The sequence below is a fragment of the Xyrauchen texanus genome, chromosome 31, assembly GCF_025860055.1.
Source record: "Xyrauchen texanus isolate HMW12.3.18 chromosome 31, RBS_HiC_50CHRs, whole genome shotgun sequence".
Classification (NCBI taxonomy): Eukaryota; Metazoa; Chordata; class Actinopteri; order Cypriniformes; family Catostomidae; genus Xyrauchen; species Xyrauchen texanus.
Window position 1 is genome coordinate 26,598,722 of NC_068306.1, and position 23,657 is coordinate 26,622,378.

The 23,657-nt window shown below is 39.3% G+C and overlaps 1 protein-coding gene across 2 annotated transcripts in view; it reads right to left on the reverse strand.

The window, feature by feature from the left end:
- Nucleotides 1-23,657, reverse strand: part of LOC127625081 (rho GTPase-activating protein 42-like) — a 38,257-nt gene that overhangs the window by 5,208 nt on the left and 9,392 nt on the right. Inside the window, exons 4-19 of one of the 2 annotated variants that reach the window (XM_052100148.1) lie at nucleotides 18,269-18,340; nucleotides 15,057-15,158; nucleotides 14,555-14,665; nucleotides 9,729-9,833; nucleotides 9,304-9,433; nucleotides 4,355-4,455; nucleotides 4,132-4,241; nucleotides 3,890-3,949; nucleotides 3,426-3,504; nucleotides 2,364-2,403; nucleotides 2,123-2,185; nucleotides 1,635-1,709; nucleotides 1,209-1,293; nucleotides 789-847; nucleotides 590-695; nucleotides 313-472 (exon numbers count right to left, since the gene is read on the reverse strand). In XM_052100148.1, the coding sequence (XP_051956108.1) occupies nucleotides 313-472; nucleotides 590-695; nucleotides 789-847; nucleotides 1,209-1,293; nucleotides 1,635-1,709; nucleotides 2,123-2,185; nucleotides 2,364-2,403; nucleotides 3,426-3,504; nucleotides 3,890-3,949; nucleotides 4,132-4,241; nucleotides 4,355-4,455; nucleotides 9,304-9,433; nucleotides 9,729-9,833; nucleotides 14,555-14,665; nucleotides 15,057-15,158; nucleotides 18,269-18,340 (1,458 nt within the window). The remainder of the gene's footprint in view (nucleotides 1-312; nucleotides 473-589; nucleotides 696-788; nucleotides 848-1,208; nucleotides 1,294-1,634; nucleotides 1,710-2,122; nucleotides 2,186-2,363; nucleotides 2,404-3,425; nucleotides 3,505-3,889; nucleotides 3,950-4,131; nucleotides 4,242-4,354; nucleotides 4,456-9,303; nucleotides 9,434-9,728; nucleotides 9,834-14,554; nucleotides 14,666-15,056; nucleotides 15,159-18,268; nucleotides 18,341-23,657) is intronic. The other variant, XM_052100149.1, reaches the window with a different exon arrangement.

Here is a 23,657-nt window from a genome sequence, read left to right on the forward strand (position 1 = left end):
GCATGATTCAATGCAAGCACTGCACGATTAACTGTGGCAAAATCACTGTAAACACAGCCTTGATTGGTTTGTTGCATTTATAAAAGGGCGATAACAGCAACTATATACTGTAGGCTGTGTATGGTTGCAAAGCAGTTTAGAAACTTGCCGCATTAATATAGAATTCAACTAATGTGTGGTCACAGGTACTTATGTCAGCTATTATAAAACTGCTGCGAACAAGCGTTGTTCAATCAGATTTCAGAGTCTTAACTATCCTTTTTCTATTTGATAATATAAAACATAAAAATGTTTACACATTGAAACATTCACCTTATCATAGTTTTCTATGAGAATTTCCACAACTATATTTTGAAACTTGATATTCATCATGGCAGCCACTGTCTCTTCCTGCGATCGCATGAGTGTGGGGCCAAAAATCACACCCAGGTTAGACACTGTCATCAGATTCTTCTGGCTGTGTGTGGAAACTCTGTCAAAAAGGAGAAAATTCATTTAAAACTCGCTCACCCCATTCAGGTCATCTTGTGCCATTAAGACGTGCAGTTATGCTAGTCTGACTCAATGTTTAGCCATCAGAGTGACCTACACATGCAGGTGTTTGATTAGAATATCCAGCATCTCTCTGTTCTTGTATGGCAGCTTGTGGAGGAGGGCATGAACAGCACAGACTCTGTAGTTCTGATCATCAGACTCTAAAAGAAAAAAAACCCTGTATTCAATAAACAGGTTCCAGATTGGCATAATGAAGGGCTGACAAAGGAGAGAACAAACATCCTAGAACTCACTGACTGCCATGATGAAGTCTTTGTGGAATCTGTAGGTCATGAGGGGTTCTGTGAGACACCTGTAAGGAACAGAGCATGAGACACATTTTTGTCTTGGTTGGTCAGACCGGTGGCACCCCAGCCTGAATCGGATGGGGGAAAAGTGTGATGAGGAGGAGGGTGTAGCTGGGCCGGCTGGCTTCAGCTGGCACTGAATCAGCTGATCAGCGGGAGAGAAAGATAATGGGGAGCTGGAGGAGCCAATTCGAGACAGAGAGGTTCACGTGGCCGCGTTGCATGTGTGTCTGTGCTTATGTTTGTTTTATGTTGATTTTCTTATTAAACTATAGGTTTACTGTTCAGCCGGTTCCAGCCTCCTCCATGCCGCCCTTTATCTGTTACAGTCATTTTAGAAGCAAAAGGTATGAGCAGTTTATATACCTGAGGTAATTCTTCAGCCCACTAGTGATGGTCTTGTTATCCCAGGTGTCCGGGTCAAGATCTATATCCGTAGGAGCATTGGCTGCTGCAAGGGTGCATTGAACATACAAGCAAGCATATCTGTTAATGGTCACTATAAATATGGCATATTAAAGTGGCCCCATGAAGGACGTGAACATTTAGATCACACATAAAATGCATTAATAGCATTGCATTTGATAAGAACATATGTAACATATACAAGTTATTTTTGGGGGGCCACTGTATACGTATGTGTTCTGCAAAAAAAGTGTAACTTTCAACACATTCATGCCAATACAAAATGAACACCATTATGCTCTACCTTTGTGGTATGTACAGTACTGTATCTAAAATGTACAGGTTAGCGTAAACAGATAAAATAATCCAGGGAAAGAACTTACTCACCAAAAATTGAGGTCATAAGTCGTTGCACTTTAGAACTGACCCCACCTATTCTGTACAGCCCCATTGTATTTATGCCTAGGCATGGGAGGAAAAGGACAATTATCTTATTACAAGCAATCAAAAGAATACAGTGATACACTGTAAAATAATGTTCTGTCAGTTAACCTAAAAATATTAAATATGGTAGCATCTAATTTCACAACTTTTATTTAGGTGAAATAAATAACTTGCTATTACTGAATTAACCAGGCTATATTCAATGACACCAACAAAAGTCATTTTGAAGGGTTAAATGAGGTAAAAATAACTGCTTTAGCTAAAAGCAAAATCTTTACAGTGTATTTTTAATTCTATTTACATGTGTTTGCATATACACAGATGTGTTCAAAGGTAACTTGAATGTTAACAAATGCTTGACACCTGCACATACTCTACATGTACATGATACGTGTCATATAGTGCATGAAATTCAAAGGATGTAGACTCACCTCTTGCTTCTACAAGCTCTATACACTTCCTTAAAAAATTAAAGCCTGCTTCATTTAGGAATGCTGTGGACACAGAGGGTTAATTTTTTTCAAACGTACAGCCAATGCAGGTGAACTATTTTTGTTTAAATTTAGAGATTACATTTAACAGCATTACAAACTGCTAGCATAATTCCAAGTTTGTTTCACTGTATACTCGATTTAAAGACATCTGAACAGTTTATGGAGCTGGTGAACTTACTTTCCTCTTTCTTGCTCAGAAGGGCTGGGAGGGTGTAAATCTGGAGAAAGTCAGGATGTGTTTATAAAATGCTTAAGATATAGTAAATGTCATTATACATGCAATGTACATTTAGCTTACATCAAAAAACTATAGAGCTGAATATAGAAAATACATTTTATAGTTCACTACGTAAACATACATGCACAAACAATGTTTTGTATATAATTAACCACAGTACACAGCATTAAGAAAACAAAGAGTCATTAGTAAATTGTAAAATCTCAGCTGTCATCTTTTTCCTGCCCATATATACACTACTGATGGCCTTGGGATTACAGCTTCTAACAACAATTGTGACGGAAAAAGGGAGCAAGAACATTCCCCATAATAGTTCAAACAGAACAAGAAGAAAAATACCATTTTAAAGTCGTTTTGTTTCCAGATCTCAGGTGATATTATTTCTTATTAGCCATAAACATTATATTTGAAAGGGTCATGAATCAACCCTATAACACATTTTTGAGATGTTGACAAATATACACAGTTTGCACATCATTGAAAACAATGACAGCACTCATTGTAATTTATTGTTAAAACATGAATCAACCCTGTTTCTATTTCAGTGTTTTATAGAGCCATTTCATACATCCGGTTAAAAAACACAATTTGAAGCAATATCACAATGAGGTACAGTATATGCGTAAACTCTGAGTTATGATTGGTAGGACAATACACATGTACAGTACGTCAGTACATTCTGAGTGCTTCTCCACAATATTCATGAGAAGGAACGCTTCTATCCAATCACATCGCTGCTCATGGATGAGCTCATATTATAGCAATATGACACTCAAAGGGTTTCATGACAGTCATTTTTCTTTTAAATGGAAGTAGGTAATTATACATTAAAATGTATCTTGATAACAATTTTTTATCTGTAGACAAGCTAAGGAAGAAAGACTAGCACTCTAGATCTTATCAAATAGCTATTCAGAAAGCCTATTTTTACACCTCAAAGTTTTTGCACTATGAACTTGCACATGTTTATTCAAGTGCTGTTGAGCAGATGACTGTTCTTACCGGTTCTTTTCCATCCATGGCCTCCATCCACAGTCGTCTGTTGGATTCAGAGAGTGCTTGCAGTGTGATGATGCCATGTCTGTGGAACAGGTTGAGATATCTGAGCTTTTATCCGTTCAAGCAATATTGTTCTTAAGTATCACAAATGACACAGCTTGCTTATTATTTCCTGCAATATTTGGAACTGTTTTGATTATCCTCAAAGCACCATGCATATTCCAAACCAGGTGTAACAAGTTTTAAAAGCTCTCCTTACATGTATCAAAGCATGCAAACCAAATCTGCTTCAGTGTAGCAAGAAAAAAACTGGTTTCAATGCAAGCAGAATGACTGGCAGAATTACAGAGTGTTAAAAAGCAACTGTTATATACAGAACTTAATAGAGAAAGGTGCTTGTTTTTAATAGATATTTTCATTAGGGCACAGGAACACCAACACATCAGAACCATAAAAGGGCATCATACCGACAGGCTTTAAAGAAACATTGGAGATAACGAAACAGAAGCCCTTCACAGCGACTACCTCTTCAGTTATGAGGACAGAAATTATGGAAAGAAGGAGAGAGTGTTGAAAATAACAGAGAAGACAGCTAACACAACATTACTCTTGAGATGCTTTAAAATGTCTTACAACTATAAACATCATAGTGTGAGATTCAACTTAATGGTACATGCAAGATGAAACCCTCCAAAACATTTATACACACCTTTCCACCACCTCAATATCAAAGCAGAACCGCTTGTCTATTGAATCTGTCCTCCGTCGAATGCAGGACTTTAGCTTAAACATTTCAGGGGGACTCATGATCAGTCCATTCTATCCAAATAAGACAAAAAACATCTCACTATGGTGTGTGAAATGAGTGATTGAGTCTATAGGAGTTTGATAACATTAAAGAGATTCACCTATTTTGTGAAGATATTTTGTACCTGTTTGCCTCCAGACTTGAACTCTGAGTTGCTCATTGTAAACATTTTGGTCCCCTTCTCATATGTGCAGTAATGTCGACTCCATGTGCACCCCAGGGGTCCTTTAACAGAAAGCAAGTTGTCATTAGTGCACTTTAGACCTAGAGTGTAGGTGATTGTGATAAAAGTGTACATTTGTACATTACTGCCTTTAGCAGACACTTTCATACAAAGTGACTTCCAGTGCATGTAAGGTACACACAACCAGTTGAGCTCCAGGAACTGTAAAATACAATTAATACTCTCAGGGAGTCTCAATAATGACTGTTACCCAAATGTCACACTATACAATAAGCACTTACTAAATATACGATGCACTCAGCTATGTAGTGTATGAATTTAAAAGTGTAGAATTGTCCCAAATGGAACACAACGTTTTTTACTACATGTTTTCACTACATGCTTTTAACAGCTGACGGAAAAGAGCGCACGTGATATGTTGCCGCTAGCTTTAGCATGTTAGCCAACCTCAGTTCAACACTCGTTGCTTAAACAATGTACATATTCAAACAGCTTATAGTGATGATAAAGCATTCTACTCACATTTGTAAGGTGCTGTATACACTGAAGTTTTGCTAGCTGTTACATTCTTCATTATTTACAACTGTTTAGTCAGACCAGCAGTGCAGCCAGGTAACTCAGCCCCTTACGCTATGTATGGCAAGCTGCGTGCATTGAGTGCATGAAGTGTCCAACATTCCACATTCCGTTTAGATGGTTGAAAACGTACATCATCCGGATACTTAAAGTACACTTCTTTTTGCTGCATTTTCAGGGTTAACATACAACTCACACTACTTACACTACCAAAATGGCATAGAATAGTGCAGAAGTGTGTGGTTTGTGATGCACCATCAGGTTTAGGGGCAATTTTCAAGTGCAATGCTAATAGACCTTTTTCACATACTGTGATGAAGCGTTTTCACCTAATTTATCAGCGTAAATCCATTTTTTTTATTGTGGAGCGGGACGTGGTCATGTGTCTGTCACTGGGGAGAGAGGAGGCTATAAGGGCCATCACCTGGTGATAAATGATATGCAACACCTGTGTCTTGTTACAGTGATGATGGAGATGGCCTTGAAAAGGCCACGGAGAATGCCAGTGAGAGAGAGAGAGAGAGAGAGAGAGAGAGAGAAAGAGAGAGTGAGAGAGAGAAAGAAAGAAAGAAAGAGAGAAAGAGAGAGAGTGATGGTAACAAGGAGCCCGAAGTAGTGAAGCTGAAGTGCATTTAGTTGTGGGGCTGAAGTGTAATTGTGCTGTGAAGCTAAAAGTGCGTGTACTGTTATCAAGCTAAAGACCATTAAAAGTTATCTTACCTGGACTGCCACCCCACTTCCTTCCTTTTATTGGAACTTCTACACTGGTGCCGAAACCCGGGAAAAGGAAGACTGGTCACCATGGTCACTAACGGCTGGACAAAGTCATCCATGCCCTGGCCAGCACCCAGGAGACCTACTATCAAGCACTCCTTGCCTAGGAGCAACGATTCTGGGAGATCCTTCAAGCTCAGGCCGAGGATCGGCAGGTCTTACAGAGCTGGCTAGCTCCAGGCGGATCATTCGCCGCTACCCTGGAGGCAGCAAAGAGTCCATACTCTTGGACTCCTGCTCACTAAGTTGGGTCTCCAAGATGATCCGGAGGCGTTCATAAGCCTTTTCGAAGAGTCAGCTACCGCTTCCGGCTGGCCACGAGCTCAGTGGGCCCTTCACCTCCTGCCACTGCTTTCTGGGGAGGCCCAGCTTGCAGCGCAGCAACTGCCAGTGGAGGACCATCTGGACTACATCAAGCTGAAGTCGCTGTCCTGCAACGGGTTGGCCATAGCCCCGAACAACAACGGCAGCAATTCAGCAGCTCCATGACACCTGCCGAAGATGGGTGCTGGCCGAAGAAGGGAACAACTAAGCGTTCGTCTGCCCCAAGGAACTGCGGAATGGGTCCAGTGCAATCGCCCCACGTCGGTGGATGACACCATCCTGCTGGCCGAAGCCCACATAGCGGACTACCAGGAAGCTGGCGAGCAGTCCAGTTCTCTCTCTCTCTCTCTTGCTTCTCCTCCTCCTCTTACCCCTCCCTCTCATCCTATACCTGCTGCCTGGAAATGGGGAGTAGTTCCACCCAAACTGGCGCCCCGCCTTCACGGGCTGCACTATATGCCAGCGCCCTCCCGTCATCCTTCCCAGGTTGATGTGTCTGCCGCCACGTGTGCAGCTGGGAAGCCTGGGCTGGTCTGTCGGGGATTCGGGGAGCTGGGTCATGTCCGAGACCGGTGTCCAGTGATGGAGGTAGAGATGTGTATTTGGGTCCCCGACATGCCACACTCTGCCCCCGGTCGAGCAGGGACGTACAGGATTCCGGTAAAAATTAAGGGGTTTGTAAATACCAAGCCCTAGAGATTCGGGTTGTAATCAAACCTCGATCCACCATGGCTTGGTTCATGACAGGGCTTTGGGTACAAAACACAAGGTGATTGTGAGGTGTGTGCATGGGGATGTTAACAAATACCCAGTAGTGACTACCATTATTCAATTTCGGGGAATAAAACACTGAGTGTAGGACGTGGTTAATTCTCGCCTCACCCATCCACTGATTCTGGGAACCAATTGGCTGGGGTTTAAACAATTATTAAAAACATTGTGTGTGGATGGGTCCTGCAAACCAGAAACCCAGTGTGTGATGTGTAACACGATGGCTGGAGAGGCGGAGTCGGGCCGTCCGCATCTGCTCAGCTTCAGAATTAGGAAATTCCCGGAGGGGGATTTCCCTTTGGAGCAGTCGCAAGACGAAACCCTTAGGCACTTTGACCAAGTGAGTAATCGATGACTAGAAGCTCCAGCCTGATGAGCCATTAGAATGGTCAGCATGCGGATATCAGTTTGTATTAGTCCTGGTGGATTATGCAACGCGATATCCGGAAGCAATGCCTTTACGCAACATCTCAGCAAGCAGTGTTGCGGAGGAACTCTTCAAAATTATCTCCTGTATGGGGATTCCAAAAGAAATCCTCACCGACCAAGGCACAACGTTTATGTCACAAACACTACGTGAACTTTATGAATGGCTGGGGATTAAATCGATCCGCACCAGTGTTTATCACCTGCAAGCTGACGGGCTGGTGGAAAGGTTTAATCACACGCTGAAAAACACGATTCGTAGGATCGTACATGAGGATGCTAAAAACTGGGACAAATGGCTGGAAACCCTATTTGCAGTCAGGGAGGTCACGCAAGCCTCCACAGGGTTTTCCCCATTCGATCTCCTGTATGGACGCCGGCCCCGTGGGGTGCTTGCCGTCATATGGGAGGAGTGGGATGAAGGGCCTTCCCAGAGCAAAATTTAAATTCAGTATGTCCGTGATCTTCAAGCAAAGCTACACACACTGGATTAGTTATTACAACAGAATTTGCACCAAGATCAAGAGACACATAGCCGGCTGTATAATATGGGTACCCAGCTACAGGAATTTGCACCGGGAGACAAAGTACTTGTATTACTCCCCACATCGAGCTCGAAATTACTCACCAAGTGGCAAGGACCCTTTGAGGTTACATGGTGAGTCGGGGCAATTTAAAATTTAAAATTTAATTTTACCACCTCAACCTCCTTAAATTATGGAGAGACGTGGAGTTCGGGCCAGAGGTTTAGAAGTTTAAAGTCGATCCATTCACCCCCGGTCACTTGTGGAGACCACCTCTCATCGCCCCAGCTCACGGTGGTTGCCAGACCACGTACCTCAGCACAAGAAAAAGGTGATTCAGGACTAATTAGAGGCAATGCTCATAATGGTGGTAATAGAGGAATCGCACAGTGACTGGGTGAGCCCGGTTGTTCTCGTACCTAAGAGTGACGGGTCAGTCCAGTTCTGTGTGAATTGAGCAGGTGGAAGTATGCTATCTGGGCTTCCACTTGGGTCATAGGCAGGTACGATCCCAAATTGATAAAACTACTGTGATAGTGGCCTGCTCACGTCCCAAGTCCAAAAAGGAGGTGAGACAGTTTATGGGGTTGGCTGTTCTATTACAGCTGCAGAGAGAGTGACAGTAAATTTTCTCCCACTTACTCTCTTACTCTCTATTTTTCCCTCTTCTGGAAAGTCATTCAAACGTAATAGTTTGTATTTTGGTCTTGGAGCAAATGGGTGAAAAGTGAAAAAAATATTTGCTGTGATCTCCCATTCATCGCTGTTGAAGTTTACCCTGCAAAAGTTTACTTATGAGTTCCAAAACCCGGAGTGTGAAAAAGGTCTACAAGTTCTGAAATCATATATAGCGACTACATCATTAACGTCAAACATGTGATGAAACGTCATAATGTTATGTCACAAGACCCAATGAGATTTGACATTGTTGACAAAGCCAACATATTTGATTTTAGTGATTTCTTAATTCATTTGATCCGATTTGAGAATAAACAAAGACTGAAATTTCGCTCTAACCATCACTCAAAATTATCATATTGCTTCCGAAGACTTGGAATGTAGGGCATCGATAGACAGTATAGATTCAAGTATATATTATAGATTACTTTTACAGCGGTTTCATGGTGTTTTTTTTCCTTATTCGAGCTTGGCAGACCACTGTTCAGAGTCACTGTTCACTTTCATTATATGGCAAATAAACCCAGAAAAGACTTGTTAAAATTCACCTTTTGTGTTCCATAGAAGACAGACATGTTTTGAAACGACATTATGGCAAGTAAATAATATTAGAATTTTCATTGTTGGGTGAACAATTCCTTTATATTTGTAACAAATAGAGTATATGCCAAAATTCAAAGTTGAATGTAAATGTATAATTCAATTGAATCTTTCTGAACTTAAAGTAACTTGAACCCAACAACCTGACAGGGAGGAAGGAGTGTTAGTGATTGTTCATATCTGTTAAGTTAACCCAAGAGCTTTGAGGATACTCACGCTTCTCCTGGACATTGAGGAAGCCCTCCATAGTCCACTGTCCTGGGGCTTTAAAGTCCTGCTCTGCAGACCTTATCCTTCTCATCAGATTTTCCACTTCCTGTCTTGTGCTCACAAAATTATTCCTTGTCTACAGAGAGAACATCATAACAAAAGTCTATTTGTTCTAGACGATCATAGTTGGACTCAAAAGTAAAGCTCCTTTCATACACAGCAATAAATATTGGAATATTGAGTGTTATTTTAATATACTGTCCATAGCATTGCATCAACAACCAATTTTAGTCTTTATTATATCTTTCCAAGTTCTTTGTCATTTATACAAACACTCATAGAAGCACTTATACAAAGACAGGCTTTGTTGGCTCATTTGTCAGACTGATCAGCCAGGCATCATCAGCTGAAAGCTGGAGTTTGGCTCTTACGTTCTGAATGTTGAACTGCAGTTGTTGCTTGTATGGCTCAAACTCATGTGCCAGTTCGTAACCCTCATGGTAAAAGGTGAACAATCCCTGGAGGAATGCCAGGAGCTGAGAGGAACAGACACACATAGACAGAAGTCTAGAAATACTGTATGAAACCATTACAAAACTGATGTCGAAATACTTTGGTCATAAGCCACTTTTAAGTTCACAGAAGTTGTTTGCTTTGCTGCTTGAATCAGTGAGGCTTTGCATGGAAATAAATGTGCTGATGTTTGGCCCTTCTAACCTTGCACAAATTAGTTAATTTAAAATGGATAGTTCACCCAATTATAAGCATTTTATCATAATTTCCTCACCCTCATGTTGTTCCGACACCAAATGACACCATTCATCTCTTCCGTGGAACACCAATGGAAGCAGAATGTTACAGATTGACAGCCTCAGTCACATTCACTTTTATTTTAAGGTAAAAAGATGCTATGAAAGTGAATGGTGACTAAGGCTGTTTAGGGATGCACCAATATGGAATTTCTGGGCCGATACGATAAGTCACATCTCATTGCGGCTGATGCCCAAACCGATAACTGATATAAATAAATAAAGTATATATATATATATATATATATATATATATATATAGGTTTAAATGTTTTAATCATTTTAAATTTATTAGCTAGCTAATTCATTAAATGCTTCTCATTTGAAAAATAGGTGTAATTTAAAATTTGGACGATGCTGTTTAGGGTTTGGCAGATGTAACATGAACCAGAAATGTGCCCATATTAAAGATGTATGCTGATTTTAATGAGAAATAAATGACAGAGTGTGTTATTAAACAGCATTTAATGAACAATAACAACAAAAAACACAACACAAACCCTATTCTCTATACATGGTGTAATATTTATGCCGGCAGCCAGACTGTGAGTGCAGTGGTGTGTGTGTGTTATTTATGTGCGCATTGTGCTTAAAGGGTTAGTACACACAAAAATAAAAATTCTCTCATAATTTACTTACCTTTAAGCCATCCCAGATGTGTATGAATTTCTTCAGCAGAACCGAAGTGAAGATTTTTATAAGCAGATTTGGTAAAATCTTGTAAAAGGGGTGTTATCAGGCTGCTGTCTGTTTGACAGTCCAAAAGGCATATTTAAGCAGCATAAAAGTAATCCACATGACTACAGTTGATCAATTAATGTCTTCTGAAACAAATCGATATGTTTGTGTAAAAAAATCTATAGATAATTAAAACTTTATTAACTTAAAATAATTGTTTCCTGCCAGCAGTCGATGCATTAGTGACATAAGCGCTATGGCGTGTTCATGCGAGAAGTCGGAAGCACGTGCTTTCTTACACAACAGAAGAACGAACATCATGTGAGAGTTAGTTAATTTCATACTATATGATGACAGTTAATATATTCATTATGAGTGCTCTCCTCCTGGCCATCATGAGGATCACTCACTGAGGCATGCACATGTCGGTCGCCGTCCCATAAGACTGCGCCGCCATGTTTATCTCTCTGGGAAGTTATGTTGTGCAGTGCGGCGTGATGGGATTCTGTTCCCCATATGCGTTAATAAACGCAATGTCAAGTGGACTGAGTCGTAAGGGAACGTCTCGGTTATGTATATAACCTCAGTTCCCTGAGACAAAGGGAACGAGACATTGCGAACGCTAACAGCACTACAAGATTCAGAGTTCTTGAAGCATGAGCGATCAGCTCCTTGTTCTCAGCCAGAAATTCTGAGGAAATGGTGGAGTTTTTATAGCAGTCAGTTTCACGCTAAAACAGGCGGGGCTCAAACACCATAGCCAATATTAGAATATTGGCGTTATTGTAGAGAGGTTTCAAATAGGTTGTGTATGAAGACACTCCCCATATGTTAATAAATGCAATGTCTAGTTCCCTTCATCTCAGGGAACTAAGGTTACGTACGTAAAGGAGACATTTTCGGTTATGCAGCGATATACTGTTTAAACTTTAAACCCACTATCACATTGAAGATGCCACTAGGCGGTGATAGCACGAGCAGATGGTCGACCGCCCTCATTACATTAGTGTGGCAAGCGGAGGGCGGGGCCGGGTCGTGATCATACACACCCGGTCCCGTATTAGGCTATTCAAGCCTCTGAGGTTTAAAGGTCGACTGCAGAGTATCGTGCGGGAGAGAGAGATAGTTTACGGACATGTCCGTCATGTGTGCGTTTATGTGGTCTTTTGAGTTTATCATTAAAACCATTATTTATATTGAAAAGCCGGTTCTCGCCTCTTCCTTTCCATTGATCTCTTTACACTGGTGCCGAAACCCGGGAAGGAGGAGGGATACGCCGTAGTAGAGTTCTCGCCACTACCATCCACCCCAACGGAGCAGCCGCGGCCATCTGCCGGGGGACGAGGAGCCCAGCCGCCTGAACGAGGCACGATGGCTGCCGACCACGAGGGGAGAAGGGGCTCCTTGGAGCAGTCAGGGCCACTTCCAGGGGCGGAGGAGTCGCCTCCTGGCTGCTGAAACACAGCAGGGTTTAAGACCGCCGACCGCGAGCGGGGAGGGGCTCACTGCCTCACTGGGGGGGGATGTACGTCAGGCCGGGGGCTCCCCAGCCTGAGAGAACGAGGGAGGAATGTGGCAGGGCGGAGGGCGGGGCCGGGTTGTGATCATATACACCCGGTCCCGTATTAGGCTAATCAAGCCTCTGAGGTTTAAAGGTTGACTGCAGAGTATCCTGCAGGAGGGAGAGATCATTTACGGACATGTCCGTCATGTGTGTGTTTATATGGTCTTTTGAGTTTATCATTAAAACTATTATTTATATTGAAAAGCCGGTTCTCGCCTCCTCCTTTCCATGGATCCCTTTACAATTAGCAATGACAGAGTGGGAGGGAATCACTTCAGAACATCATGGAGAGAAGCAAAGCAGGTAGAAAACCAGGGTGACCAGAAGTCGGTCCAGGTGTGGTTACCATGACACAATGACTCATGCGCTTGGCGCTCTGTCATCATCCAATGTATATTAGAAATACCCAAATGAAAACGCATGTTCAACAAGCTGAAAGAAGCCTATCTATTTCTTTGCACAACACGTGGAAATGGAATTGAAATGTTTTGCTGTCACTGTAAATGTTCACGTTCCCATGACCACAGTGTTAAATAAGCGATTGCACTTATCTGTGCAATTAAATGTGCAAATGTGGAATTATACATAAATGTTTAAGTTCCAATGTTGCAAATATTTTGTAAAAATTTGTAGCGGACAAGAAATTTCAAGCACTGACAAGTCATAGAATAGGTATATGGAATTTGTTCATTTTACAAATATCTACAATATAGTAAAAAAAAAAAAAAAATGATTGGATTTATCCTCTTCGATTGTACTTTGTCTTCTCCATGCACCTTGTCTGTAGGTGAAGTTGCACCAGACTGATTACTCTATTGACCAGATTTTGAAAGTCTCAAAATGGGACACCTGGAGGGTTTGCTATATATAGCAAACCCCCCAGGTGTCCCAGTTTGAGACTTATTAGATAAAAAACCTTCATCAGGGTTTACAAAGTTAGAACAGAGCAGATATTTAAATACATACAAGAGTATCATCTAGTCAATGAGATGGACATCAAAATCTGGTCACCCATAGAAAACGTGCTTTCCATGTCTGGGACTTCCATTATGACACATTTAAACATTTTCGTTTTCATTGTGTGCATGAAATTAAAACAAAGAGAACATAAACAATATAATATCCAGTAATTTGTTCTGACAAAAAACTGTAAAGCTATTATAACCTTGATCTGTGACAGTTCCGTTTGATAACTAATGAAATGTAAACCCAACAATCATAATGGGTATAGGTAACGCCATTTGGATGGAATAGCCATGTGTCAATGTTAGAAAATTAAATACAATACTCAAAATTCATTAAAAAAAAACTGTGTTTTATCCATCTAGAGACGCTTTATGTCAAGATAAATGAACCGTGTTTGGTTGTGTTTGGGCTCATTTGAATTGCGATGCTGTGCTACACGTAACAATAAGCTATTTCCCACATTCTGTTTATGTTTCATGAATACGCAGAAAAGATTGCCCCCAAGAAACATACATACAGGTTTTTGTCGTGTTTTCATTTATTGCCTCATGAAACATAAACAGATTATGGGAAATGGATTGTCTTACAGCAGAACAAAATAGCCCCACAACAACGTGCAGAGATGTTGAAATAATCCTCACCGAGCGACACGATCTTGGCTTTCTCTCACACACTGCTCATTCACGTACTGTCGCTTCAGTCCCTGCCTGAGGTAGAGAAGCTGCAGGCAGTCAGAAATTCTCAGCCACAAGCCAATAAACAGTAACAAATTATCAGTGAAAATATCGGCGGTAATTACACCCAGTTATCTTCCAATAATATACTGACCACCGATAAATCATGCATCCCTAATTCTGACTATTATGTTCCATGGTGGAAAGGGTGAAAAGAAGTCTTTTAGAAGGTTTTGGAACAAAGTGAGGGTGAGTAATCGATGAAAGTATTTTCCATTTTGAGTGAACTATCCCTTTAAGTCTAGATTTAAGCTTTTTACTATATCTGCCATATGCTGAGGTTGATATCTGAGACAAGCTGGTGCAGGATCTTTGGTGGCATTAATCATCTGTCTGAATTTACAGAGGCTTTACAGAAGCAACACTGCTGATCTTCCAAGATATGCCAACAGATTACAAAGCAATGTCGAAACATTTCTCTGTTTTCATTTTGTATCTGAAAGTGTCCATGTTTCTCCTTTGCATTCAAAGCACCGTCCTATGATATAGAAATTGGAGTGTCTTACCGGCTCAACAAATTCAAATTTCTTTCTCTCTTGCACTTCTTGGATTTTGAAAACATATTCCAGAGAGGCATCGTAGAAGACCTGCCTTTCCTTATTTATCTGGGCATCTGCCTATAAAAGAATCATTTATAACCAAGCAGTTCACTGAGAATAAAACAAATAGTTGCCATGTATTTGGGTAATACTTTCCAATATGGTTCCATTTGTTAACATTAGTCAACAACATTAGTTAACATGAACTAACAATAACCAATACCTTTACAAAATGTATTAATCTAGAGTAATGTTACTTTCTCTATGTACTAATACTTTTTTTAAAACCAAATGTTGTAACATTAGTTAATGCACCATGAATTAGCATAAACCATTGCATTTTTATCAACTAACATTAATGTGTGTGTGGGGGGGGGGGGGGCTGCATTGGGAATTCCAAATTGGAATTATAAAAACTAATATTAATATTAGTTAATATTAGATAGCAATAATTTAACATTCAAGTTACCTCCTGCAAAAGGGACTCTTTCTTTCTAGAAGACAGGCTTAAGTGCTTCTCCAAAACTGTGTAATACTTCTCGGTCTCCTTGTCAAATTTCTTCTTCCCTTCCTTTAAAAAAAAAAAAAACGGGAAGGGGGGAGGGGGGTGGTTGGGGGTTGGAATTTCCTGTACTGTAATTATAGAAATAAATAATTTTTGCAGAGATAAAATGTTATATAAAACATCAGACTTGTAAACAAACACAGTATAAGTCTCATGAAAGCAATAGAAGTGCTTTAATTTATTTGGAATTATTAGGTCAGAAAGAATGCTGCTGTGGAAGTTTAGAACCAGTAGATGACTCATTTTCTTTCAAGTAATCAGTATTGAAGTCAAGTTAAGGCCCACACAGACTGCACTCACACAATTCAATATAAATCAACACAAATTATTTGCAGAATTCGAATGGTTTTAAATGAGGCTGAGTAAAGATGTTAACTGTAGACAAAACCCCCACTTCCTGTGCCCACAATGAAACCACCTATTTACGTTGGACGGAGCACTCATGCTCTGCAGGCCTCCAGCAATGAGAATGCCTTTAAGACAACAACTGAAACCAGTTTGAAGCTGTTTGTTTTTCCTGTTTGACATTAGACCAACTTTCCCATGACCCTCTAATGGACACTACTTCTCAACCACAGACTGCTGGAGGAATCTTATTTTGATTGCTTAGTCCAATTTCTAGGTGCATCTGCTGGCTAGCCTAGCAATGACATCAACCTCTCTAGGAATGTGCACCTTCTGTATAAGGGTTTTGAAAAAGACATTCTGGGACATCATTGTAAAAGGAGATTTAAGACTTTTGAATGCCAGAGACACTTTGAATGTAGTACGCGCAAGTGAAGACATCTGTCCTTGAGTTTTAAAGAATACAGTTGGGTACAAATGTTTGAGATCACATTGAAAATCTGAAATTAAAAAAAGTTTTTGCTTTTTAGAAAATTAAAACAAAGAAACATAAGGAGTAAATGATGAAAGGATTTTAATTTGTGAGCAAACTATCCCTTTAAATGAATGTTCCAGGTTCAATACAAGTTGAGCATTTGTGGCATAATGTTGTTTACCACACACAATATTGACTCTTCCTTTGTTTAGCTAAATAAAAGGCAAACATTTTGGTTACAGTAAGGCATTTCAATGGAAGTGAAAAAAATTCAACCTTAAATATAAACTTAAATTGTTATGCTGATAATATCATCGGTAATGAAAAGCATTTATTAACCCTTTAATGCATAACCATTTGTAAAACATTATTACATACCTCAGGTATTTAGTGACCCGGCACATAGGCTATACAGTTTCTATCACAAATGGATATATGATAGTTTAGATTGATAGAGGATTCTCTGATAGTGTGAAATTTTCAAATAATTTTTTACAAAATTTTAAAATAGAATATATTTATTGGTGTTTGATTTTTCAGATTTCAAAGAGATGATGCAACTCAGACTGATAGACTGAATTGAGCTCATAGGTGGAAATCGCGGGGGGGGTCAGGACCCCCCCTATCTGAGGGTTTTCCCCCCCTAAAATATCATTAAAATATGTGTATTGTAAATAATATAATGATATATTCTTAAAATAATTGTTTAAGAAATAAAATAATACAAATGCAAACGGGGCAACAACAAAAAAAACCTTGGTGTCCCCTTCAAAAATTGCTCTTGAAAATTGTTATGTTTATTGTCCCCCCCAACATTTTGATGAAATTTTCGCCCCTGATTGAGCTACACATAACAAATAAGCTACACATGGTCTCCCCAGGAATCTAAGCCCCTGATCACAGTTATGGAATGAATGCTTCATCTCCTCCCGACACTCCCGAAAAGAAGTCTGCATGTTCCTCCGTGACTACTTTACTCAGAGAAGCTGTCAACCACAGCGGTCAATCATGACGTCACACCCTTTTTATATAGCATCAAATATCTAATTAAAACCAAACTTATCAGAAACATTAACACTTGAATATACATCAACGTGATAAGAACAACTTAAAATGACAAAAACCATCTTTGGGAAAAATTTTAGGAGCACTTTGATTTATTAGTTTGGCCGCTAACATGGAGGGGGCAGGGTTAATGACATTTACTGCAGCCAGCCACCAGGGGGTGATCGAGATGTTTTGGCTTCACTTTTGGGGAGCTGTCATGTCATCCATCTTTATATAAAGTCTATGGTACACACATTTAGGGTACTGATCATTTCCCATTGTCAAACAGAAAATAAAAGTGATATAGATATGACACTTATTTGTCTATTAATCAACAAAGAAATATATATCCTGTGAAAGTAAACTTAAATAGACATGAAATAATCATAAAAATATGACTTATCGAAGTGGAAATATATATTGCAAGACTATCACATATCTTGGGTCACTAAAATCACTATGCACTTTTGGTAATCAAACAATTATATTAAAAAAATAATAATATTTGGGCTTTTTTACTGTTAGACTATTCATAAGAGAAATGTTGAGGAATACTAAAGAAGTAGAGGCATAACAACAAAAAATGGATTAGGTAAAGGAGGTGGAATGAGGTCCTGGTTCACTAAAGACCTGAGGTATGCATTTAAGGGTTAAATTAAAATAAAGCAAAACAGATGCATTTTTACTTGTGGTCTTGGAAGGTTGGACCCCACTGTATATGTGTGTTTATGTGAGTGTTTTGGTTTGAATATGTGTGCATATCTGTGGGAGGTTGAACAGCCGGCCTGTCATTCCCATTGGCCTCTATCATATCTAAATGTCTAACTTGAGCGAGTTCCTTCTCAGCTCTAGCTGAAGAGCATCAAGCCAAAACACCCAAATAAGGCATATTGGAGTGTTTTGGGCTCTGGATCTTTCAGCTGTGAGCTCATCAGGCTATGCGCCAACTCTTCTAATATGGCTGAAAGGGTCACATTCAAGGATCACCAGGACTCCCAGCACAAGACCCTAATCTCCTAGGAAAGTAAACCTTTAACTAGAGTCTGGTTAAAAAACATGCCTTCCAGTGCACTCATTTCATGTTGGTCAATGTATTACTGTTTCTGGCTGTTCTTCAACAGGTGTTTGCAATTTCAGGGGTCTCATTGCAGACCTATATTGACCATATATGATCATGTGACAGTATAGGTAAAAATTAATTTCGGTTGACATGTAGAGCATTAACTCACAATGGGGTCTAAGAACTTACTTTGGCCGCTCCGATCTGCTCATTACGAAACTTCTCCAGCGGTGTGATCAAGACGTCATCCGCGTTCTGTATCTATATACAATAAAAAAGCAACTGCTCAAAATCCTTCAAAAGATTAATGATGATAAATCAATTCTAATAAATCATCAATTCAAAACCACCAACTATAAAATAAACCAAAATTATTTTGGCCTCAAAAGGTCTGTCTAAGGGAGACTTAATACAGCAGTTCTTGAGAGAAATGTTTGTTCTCTACTTAACAGCCCTGAGATTCCTATTCAGACGGGCCTTTTATTACATTGGGTCATTATTCCTTAAGGTTTTATATGGATACAAGTGGATGACAATTTTACAATCTGTGGTGTTAATCCCCATTAATAGCTATAAAATAATAACCACAAATTAAACCACAGCTTAATGATAGAGCTTATTGACATCACAGACTGTTCCTGCTGATAAGTTTACAGCAGACAAACAGCGCATGGATAGCTTCCAAGGGAATTACTTTTATTTACTGTAAAATAATGGCACTATAATTAGTACCATTTTCATGTAGGCGCTAGGATTGGAAAAACATACAATTCCGTACACTAGTTCCTTTTATACACTTTCCCAGGCACAGCATGGAGGGCTTCATGTCTCGCTAGAGAATAGGTCCAAATAAGTTCCACATGCTTGCCTGTGCTCAGCCAGCAGCAGCACTGATCGTGCACCTCTGCAGGCTCCTTCCACCCACATCAACATTAATGGAATTTGTGCTTTCAAATAATAGAAGCGTACAGACTCCAAGCAGGCCCAGATGTGCGCTAAAGGTTTTGAAAAGGTATCAGTAACAACTTCATATTTAATATAATATATGTGTCTAAGATTAAGGGTTGCAGATACTGTTGAGCTCGCTGTGCACAGCTGAATGTTCCTCTAGTGTTAAAACATATTTATACACAATTTTGGCTGTCTAAAAGGTTTAGTTTATTTTAAAGGTGCGCCCAGTTATTTTTCCCTATTTAAATGTTTTTTTTTTTTACATAGAAACAAATTGAAGTGTATTTAAAAACAAATTATTTAAAATCATGTATTCTCACTTGAGACTCCAGTTATATCAGTATCCTACTTAAAGGGACCTACTTCGTTTACATTTTTGGGTGAACTATCTCATTATTCACTTACCCCGATGCCATCCCAGATGTGTATGACTGTCTTTCTTCAGCAGAACACAAATAAAGATTTTAAGAAGATATAGCTCTGTCAGGTCTTTATAATGCAAGTAAACAGGTGCCAGCACTTTGCCGATTTGAACTTTCGCAAATTCTCGCATGAACTCGCTGATGTGCTTACGTCACGCTACAGCTATGTGATGCGTCAACTGCTTGCAGGAAGCACTTTTTAAAAGTTAATAACTTTTTAATTATCAATTACACAAATGTATTGATTGGCTTCAGAAGACATGCATTGATCAACTGAGTCGTGTGGATTACTTTTAAGCTGCCCAAATGTGACTTCTGGACCGTCAAATTGCTGGTACCTGTTCACTTGCATTGTAAAGGACCTAACAGAGCTCTATCTTCTAAAAATCTTTATTTGTGTTCTGCTGAAGAAAGACAGTCATACACATCTGGGATGGCATCATGGTAAGTGAATAATGAGAGAATTTTCATTTTTGGGTGAATTATGCCTTTAAGCTTTTAAATGTCAAATGGAGTGGATTCCCTCATGGGGGCCGCCGTGGTGAGATTACATGACCAGTTGAATACTACTTAGTATGGTTGTAATCCCTGATTATCAGAAACTTTTACTCACTATTGAACTTTGTCATGGCTGACTGTGAATAATATTTTTACTAAGGCATTGGTAACTGAAAACCTTTGTTTTAGCATGATGTTGCATCCATTAGGGATGTGCACGAGTATTCCTTCTGCAATAACTATTCGAAAAGTAAAAATACTATTCGAATTTCACAAAGTTTTGCTTTGCTGGCCATATATACAGTGAGATGCATGTTAAATCCTGAATACACAAACTAAACCTCACAGATATACTGTAACAGAATGCATTGGGTGGTGCTGATGAGTGTGTACATGAGTTGATCACATTTCATCACCATTCTGTCAGTACGCTTAGATGGATACTGAAAAGCAGGTTATTGCGAGAATGTGGCTTACTGCGAGAAAGCTGGGATCCTGTTTAAATGTAGATAAGCTGTGTACTCTTTACTCCTGCATATGTGCAGCTCGTCAGAAAGCAGCATCAATGTAGCAAAGTAATCCCTGCGACGCTTCTGTAAACACACATGGCATCCGAGAAAAACTTTGCTAGCTGAGGTAAGGGACATTCCATCATTTAAATTGGTGTGTATAAATATACAACGATCATTCACAACATTAAAAACATATTTTGTTGGTCCCCCTCGTGCCGCCAAAACAGCCCCAACCCGCATTCTGAGATGATGTTCTTCTCACCACAATTGTACAGAGCGGTTATCTGAGTTACCGTAGACTTTGTCAGTCAGAACGAGTCTGGCCATTCTCTGTTGAACTCTCACATCAATAACAGCAACAGCATTTCCATCCACAGAACTGTCACTCACTGAATGTTTTTTGTTTTTGGCACCATTCAGAGTAAATTCTAGAAACAGTTGTGTGTGAAAATCCCAGGAGATCAGCAGTTACAGAAATACTCAAACCAGCCGTCTAGCACCAACAATCATCCATGTTATTATCTAATCATCCAATTGAGTGGCAGCAGTGCAGTTCATGGTTTTAATGTTGTGGCTGACCAGTGTAGTTTACGGAGCATGTGGATATGCTTGTTTTTCTCAACAAAAACATGGCATGAGATACAATATAAACATGATAACTATTATATGTTGAGTGTTTATATTCGTACTGTACATTAATTACGTCAGTCATTAGCGGTTTTTTCTTTGCTTTACGTGAGCTTAAATGCTTTCATTCTATACTTTTTTGTTTTCACACATTGCTTGTTTAAATGTTTTCAACAAAAAAACACAAGAAATAATATATGCTTGTTTTGGATATAATTAGAAGCTTATTTTGTACAAAACAATTTTTTTTTTAAAGTCTCTTTATCATTAATGACCTTTATTTAAATAATAGAATATCAGAGTATTTGTTTTTTATTATCTTAAATATTCGAATACCCAATTATTGATGAATGCCCATTCCTAGCATCCATTCTGAAAGATGTCAGTTTAAGTCCAAGACAACTGCCTAATTATTATCTTATCTTAGGAAAATTACGCAAATGTGGTGAAATTTTGTTCCATGTGACCATGTAATGGTTCCTTACGTGATTACGTGGTAAAGGTATCGGTTAGTTCAGAGGTGAAATGTCCACTGTGTGGTGTTAAAAGAGAGAGAAATCTTCTCCCAAACAGATGACGTTTTTAATGGGTCATGACACACCTTTTTTATTATTTTACTGTTCCTTGAGGTTCACTTATAATATTCGTTTGTTGCACAAAAAACAAAACAAAAAAACATTAATATATTTGTAAAACATGATAATTTTCCACCTTCATTCTGAGCCTCTGTAAGAAACGCTCGGTTTTGCTGCTGTTTCTCCTTTAAGACTTGACAGTAAACACCCACTGTTATTATTGGCACTCTGCTCTTGACTGAACTGCTCTCTCATTGCCATCTCACTGCTCACTGCTGCTGGGCAGGGCTACTGAAGTGATAAGGTAAAGTAGTGGTTGATGTGTTGTTGTGGAGGCGGTCAGATGCAAATGTCTACCACAATGTGACATCACAATGTGGAGGAAGTAGAGAACAAGTAATATTAAACCTAAACATTTTTGGTGCTTCTATGATGTTTTCAACTGATGTGTTGACTCGCATGCACTGCGGGACTTGTATACAGTAAACATACAGTAACTGATACGATCAAACAGTTAATTAGATCTACCACACAATTAGATTACTCACGAACAAGCTAGCAAATGTAGTTGATTTCATAATGCAAATGCAAATGTATCACCACAGAAGTCATGCTATAAACTAAAAGTGTTTTGAAATCATAATATAACATAATGTGAGGAACAGTGTGTTTTATTCGTAATTTGTGGGAGAAGGAATACAAATTGTTGTTGTAGCACCATAGTGTTAATTACACATGTAAAAAGCATTTTGCATAAATGTATCATGTTATCTATTAAGTTTAAGTAGTCTAAAAGTTTGGTTTACCATATACAAGTTGCTAAACTTTCATTTAAAATTTTAACAAGATTTTGATTACTGCAAATACACCAAGCAAGTCAAATAGGGCTGTCAACAGGGCTGAAAAAAACTAAATTTGAAGTTTTCACTGAATAATTACCAAATTTTGAATGATATTCTACAGCTAATGTTTATTGCACAGAACATATTTGGCTTATTCGACAATTACTCAAATTTTGAATTTTAATTTGACAGCCTTAAAGTCAAACAAATTTTAAACAAGTAGGCTGCACATATTGACCTACACTGAGGCCAATAATAAGCACTCAGCTCATTAAAGCAACAGGCATATAGCATAGCACTGAGAGCAAAGGGTGCAGACAGTTGCTCTGATTGCTCAAGAGTTTCTCTCACAAAAGCCGTCAAAACTTCCCATGGCCCCTTTTTAGTCAAAGAGGAAACTCACTTACATCAGCCCAAACTATCATGTGGAAAAATGCTTCCCACTTAAAGCAGAGCAGCATATGGCAATGTGCCTAACATTAAAGTACCACTGGATAAAAGACAGTCCACTAGTCTGGAAGGATACAATTGGAAGACGTTCAATTAAACGACAATTTTGTTTACTTAATGATTCAGTTATGTGAGATAGTCTCTAAACCTGACTGTCTGGCCACCATGCTCCAGTAGCACAGTGTATTTCCCAGCAGCACCCCTGAGGAGAGCAAAACATTTACAAGGAATTACTCACCCCTTGGCTCTGTTATTGTATGTCTATGAATGAAAAGGCCCTTGGGAACTTTCTGAGCTTGACTTAGGTGTTTCTCATCCTGAGAGGCCCGGGAGCATGAGCCTGTGAGACAGAAGCGTAACATGGCTACGGTCTGCAGGAGGCTGCTGGATAAATGTATCTCCCGAGGCTCTTCACACAGCTCCACTGACCCCCTCTCTTTTCTCTACTGAACAATGGATAAGATTGAAACTTCTGAGTTTCAGAAAAATCTGAGAGAGCTTCAGAAATCACACAGGATTTGTTTAAAGATTAATGTCCATCCCAATGGACATCAGGTCTTAAGAGACGTCAGAAGGAACCTCATTATTTGGTAACAGTATGCCAAGGTTGGGACATTTGTGGACATATTTCATAGCTAAAATGTGATTTGACAATATGTTTATTGTCATCAATTGAAATTAATAATATTTTTATTAATGTA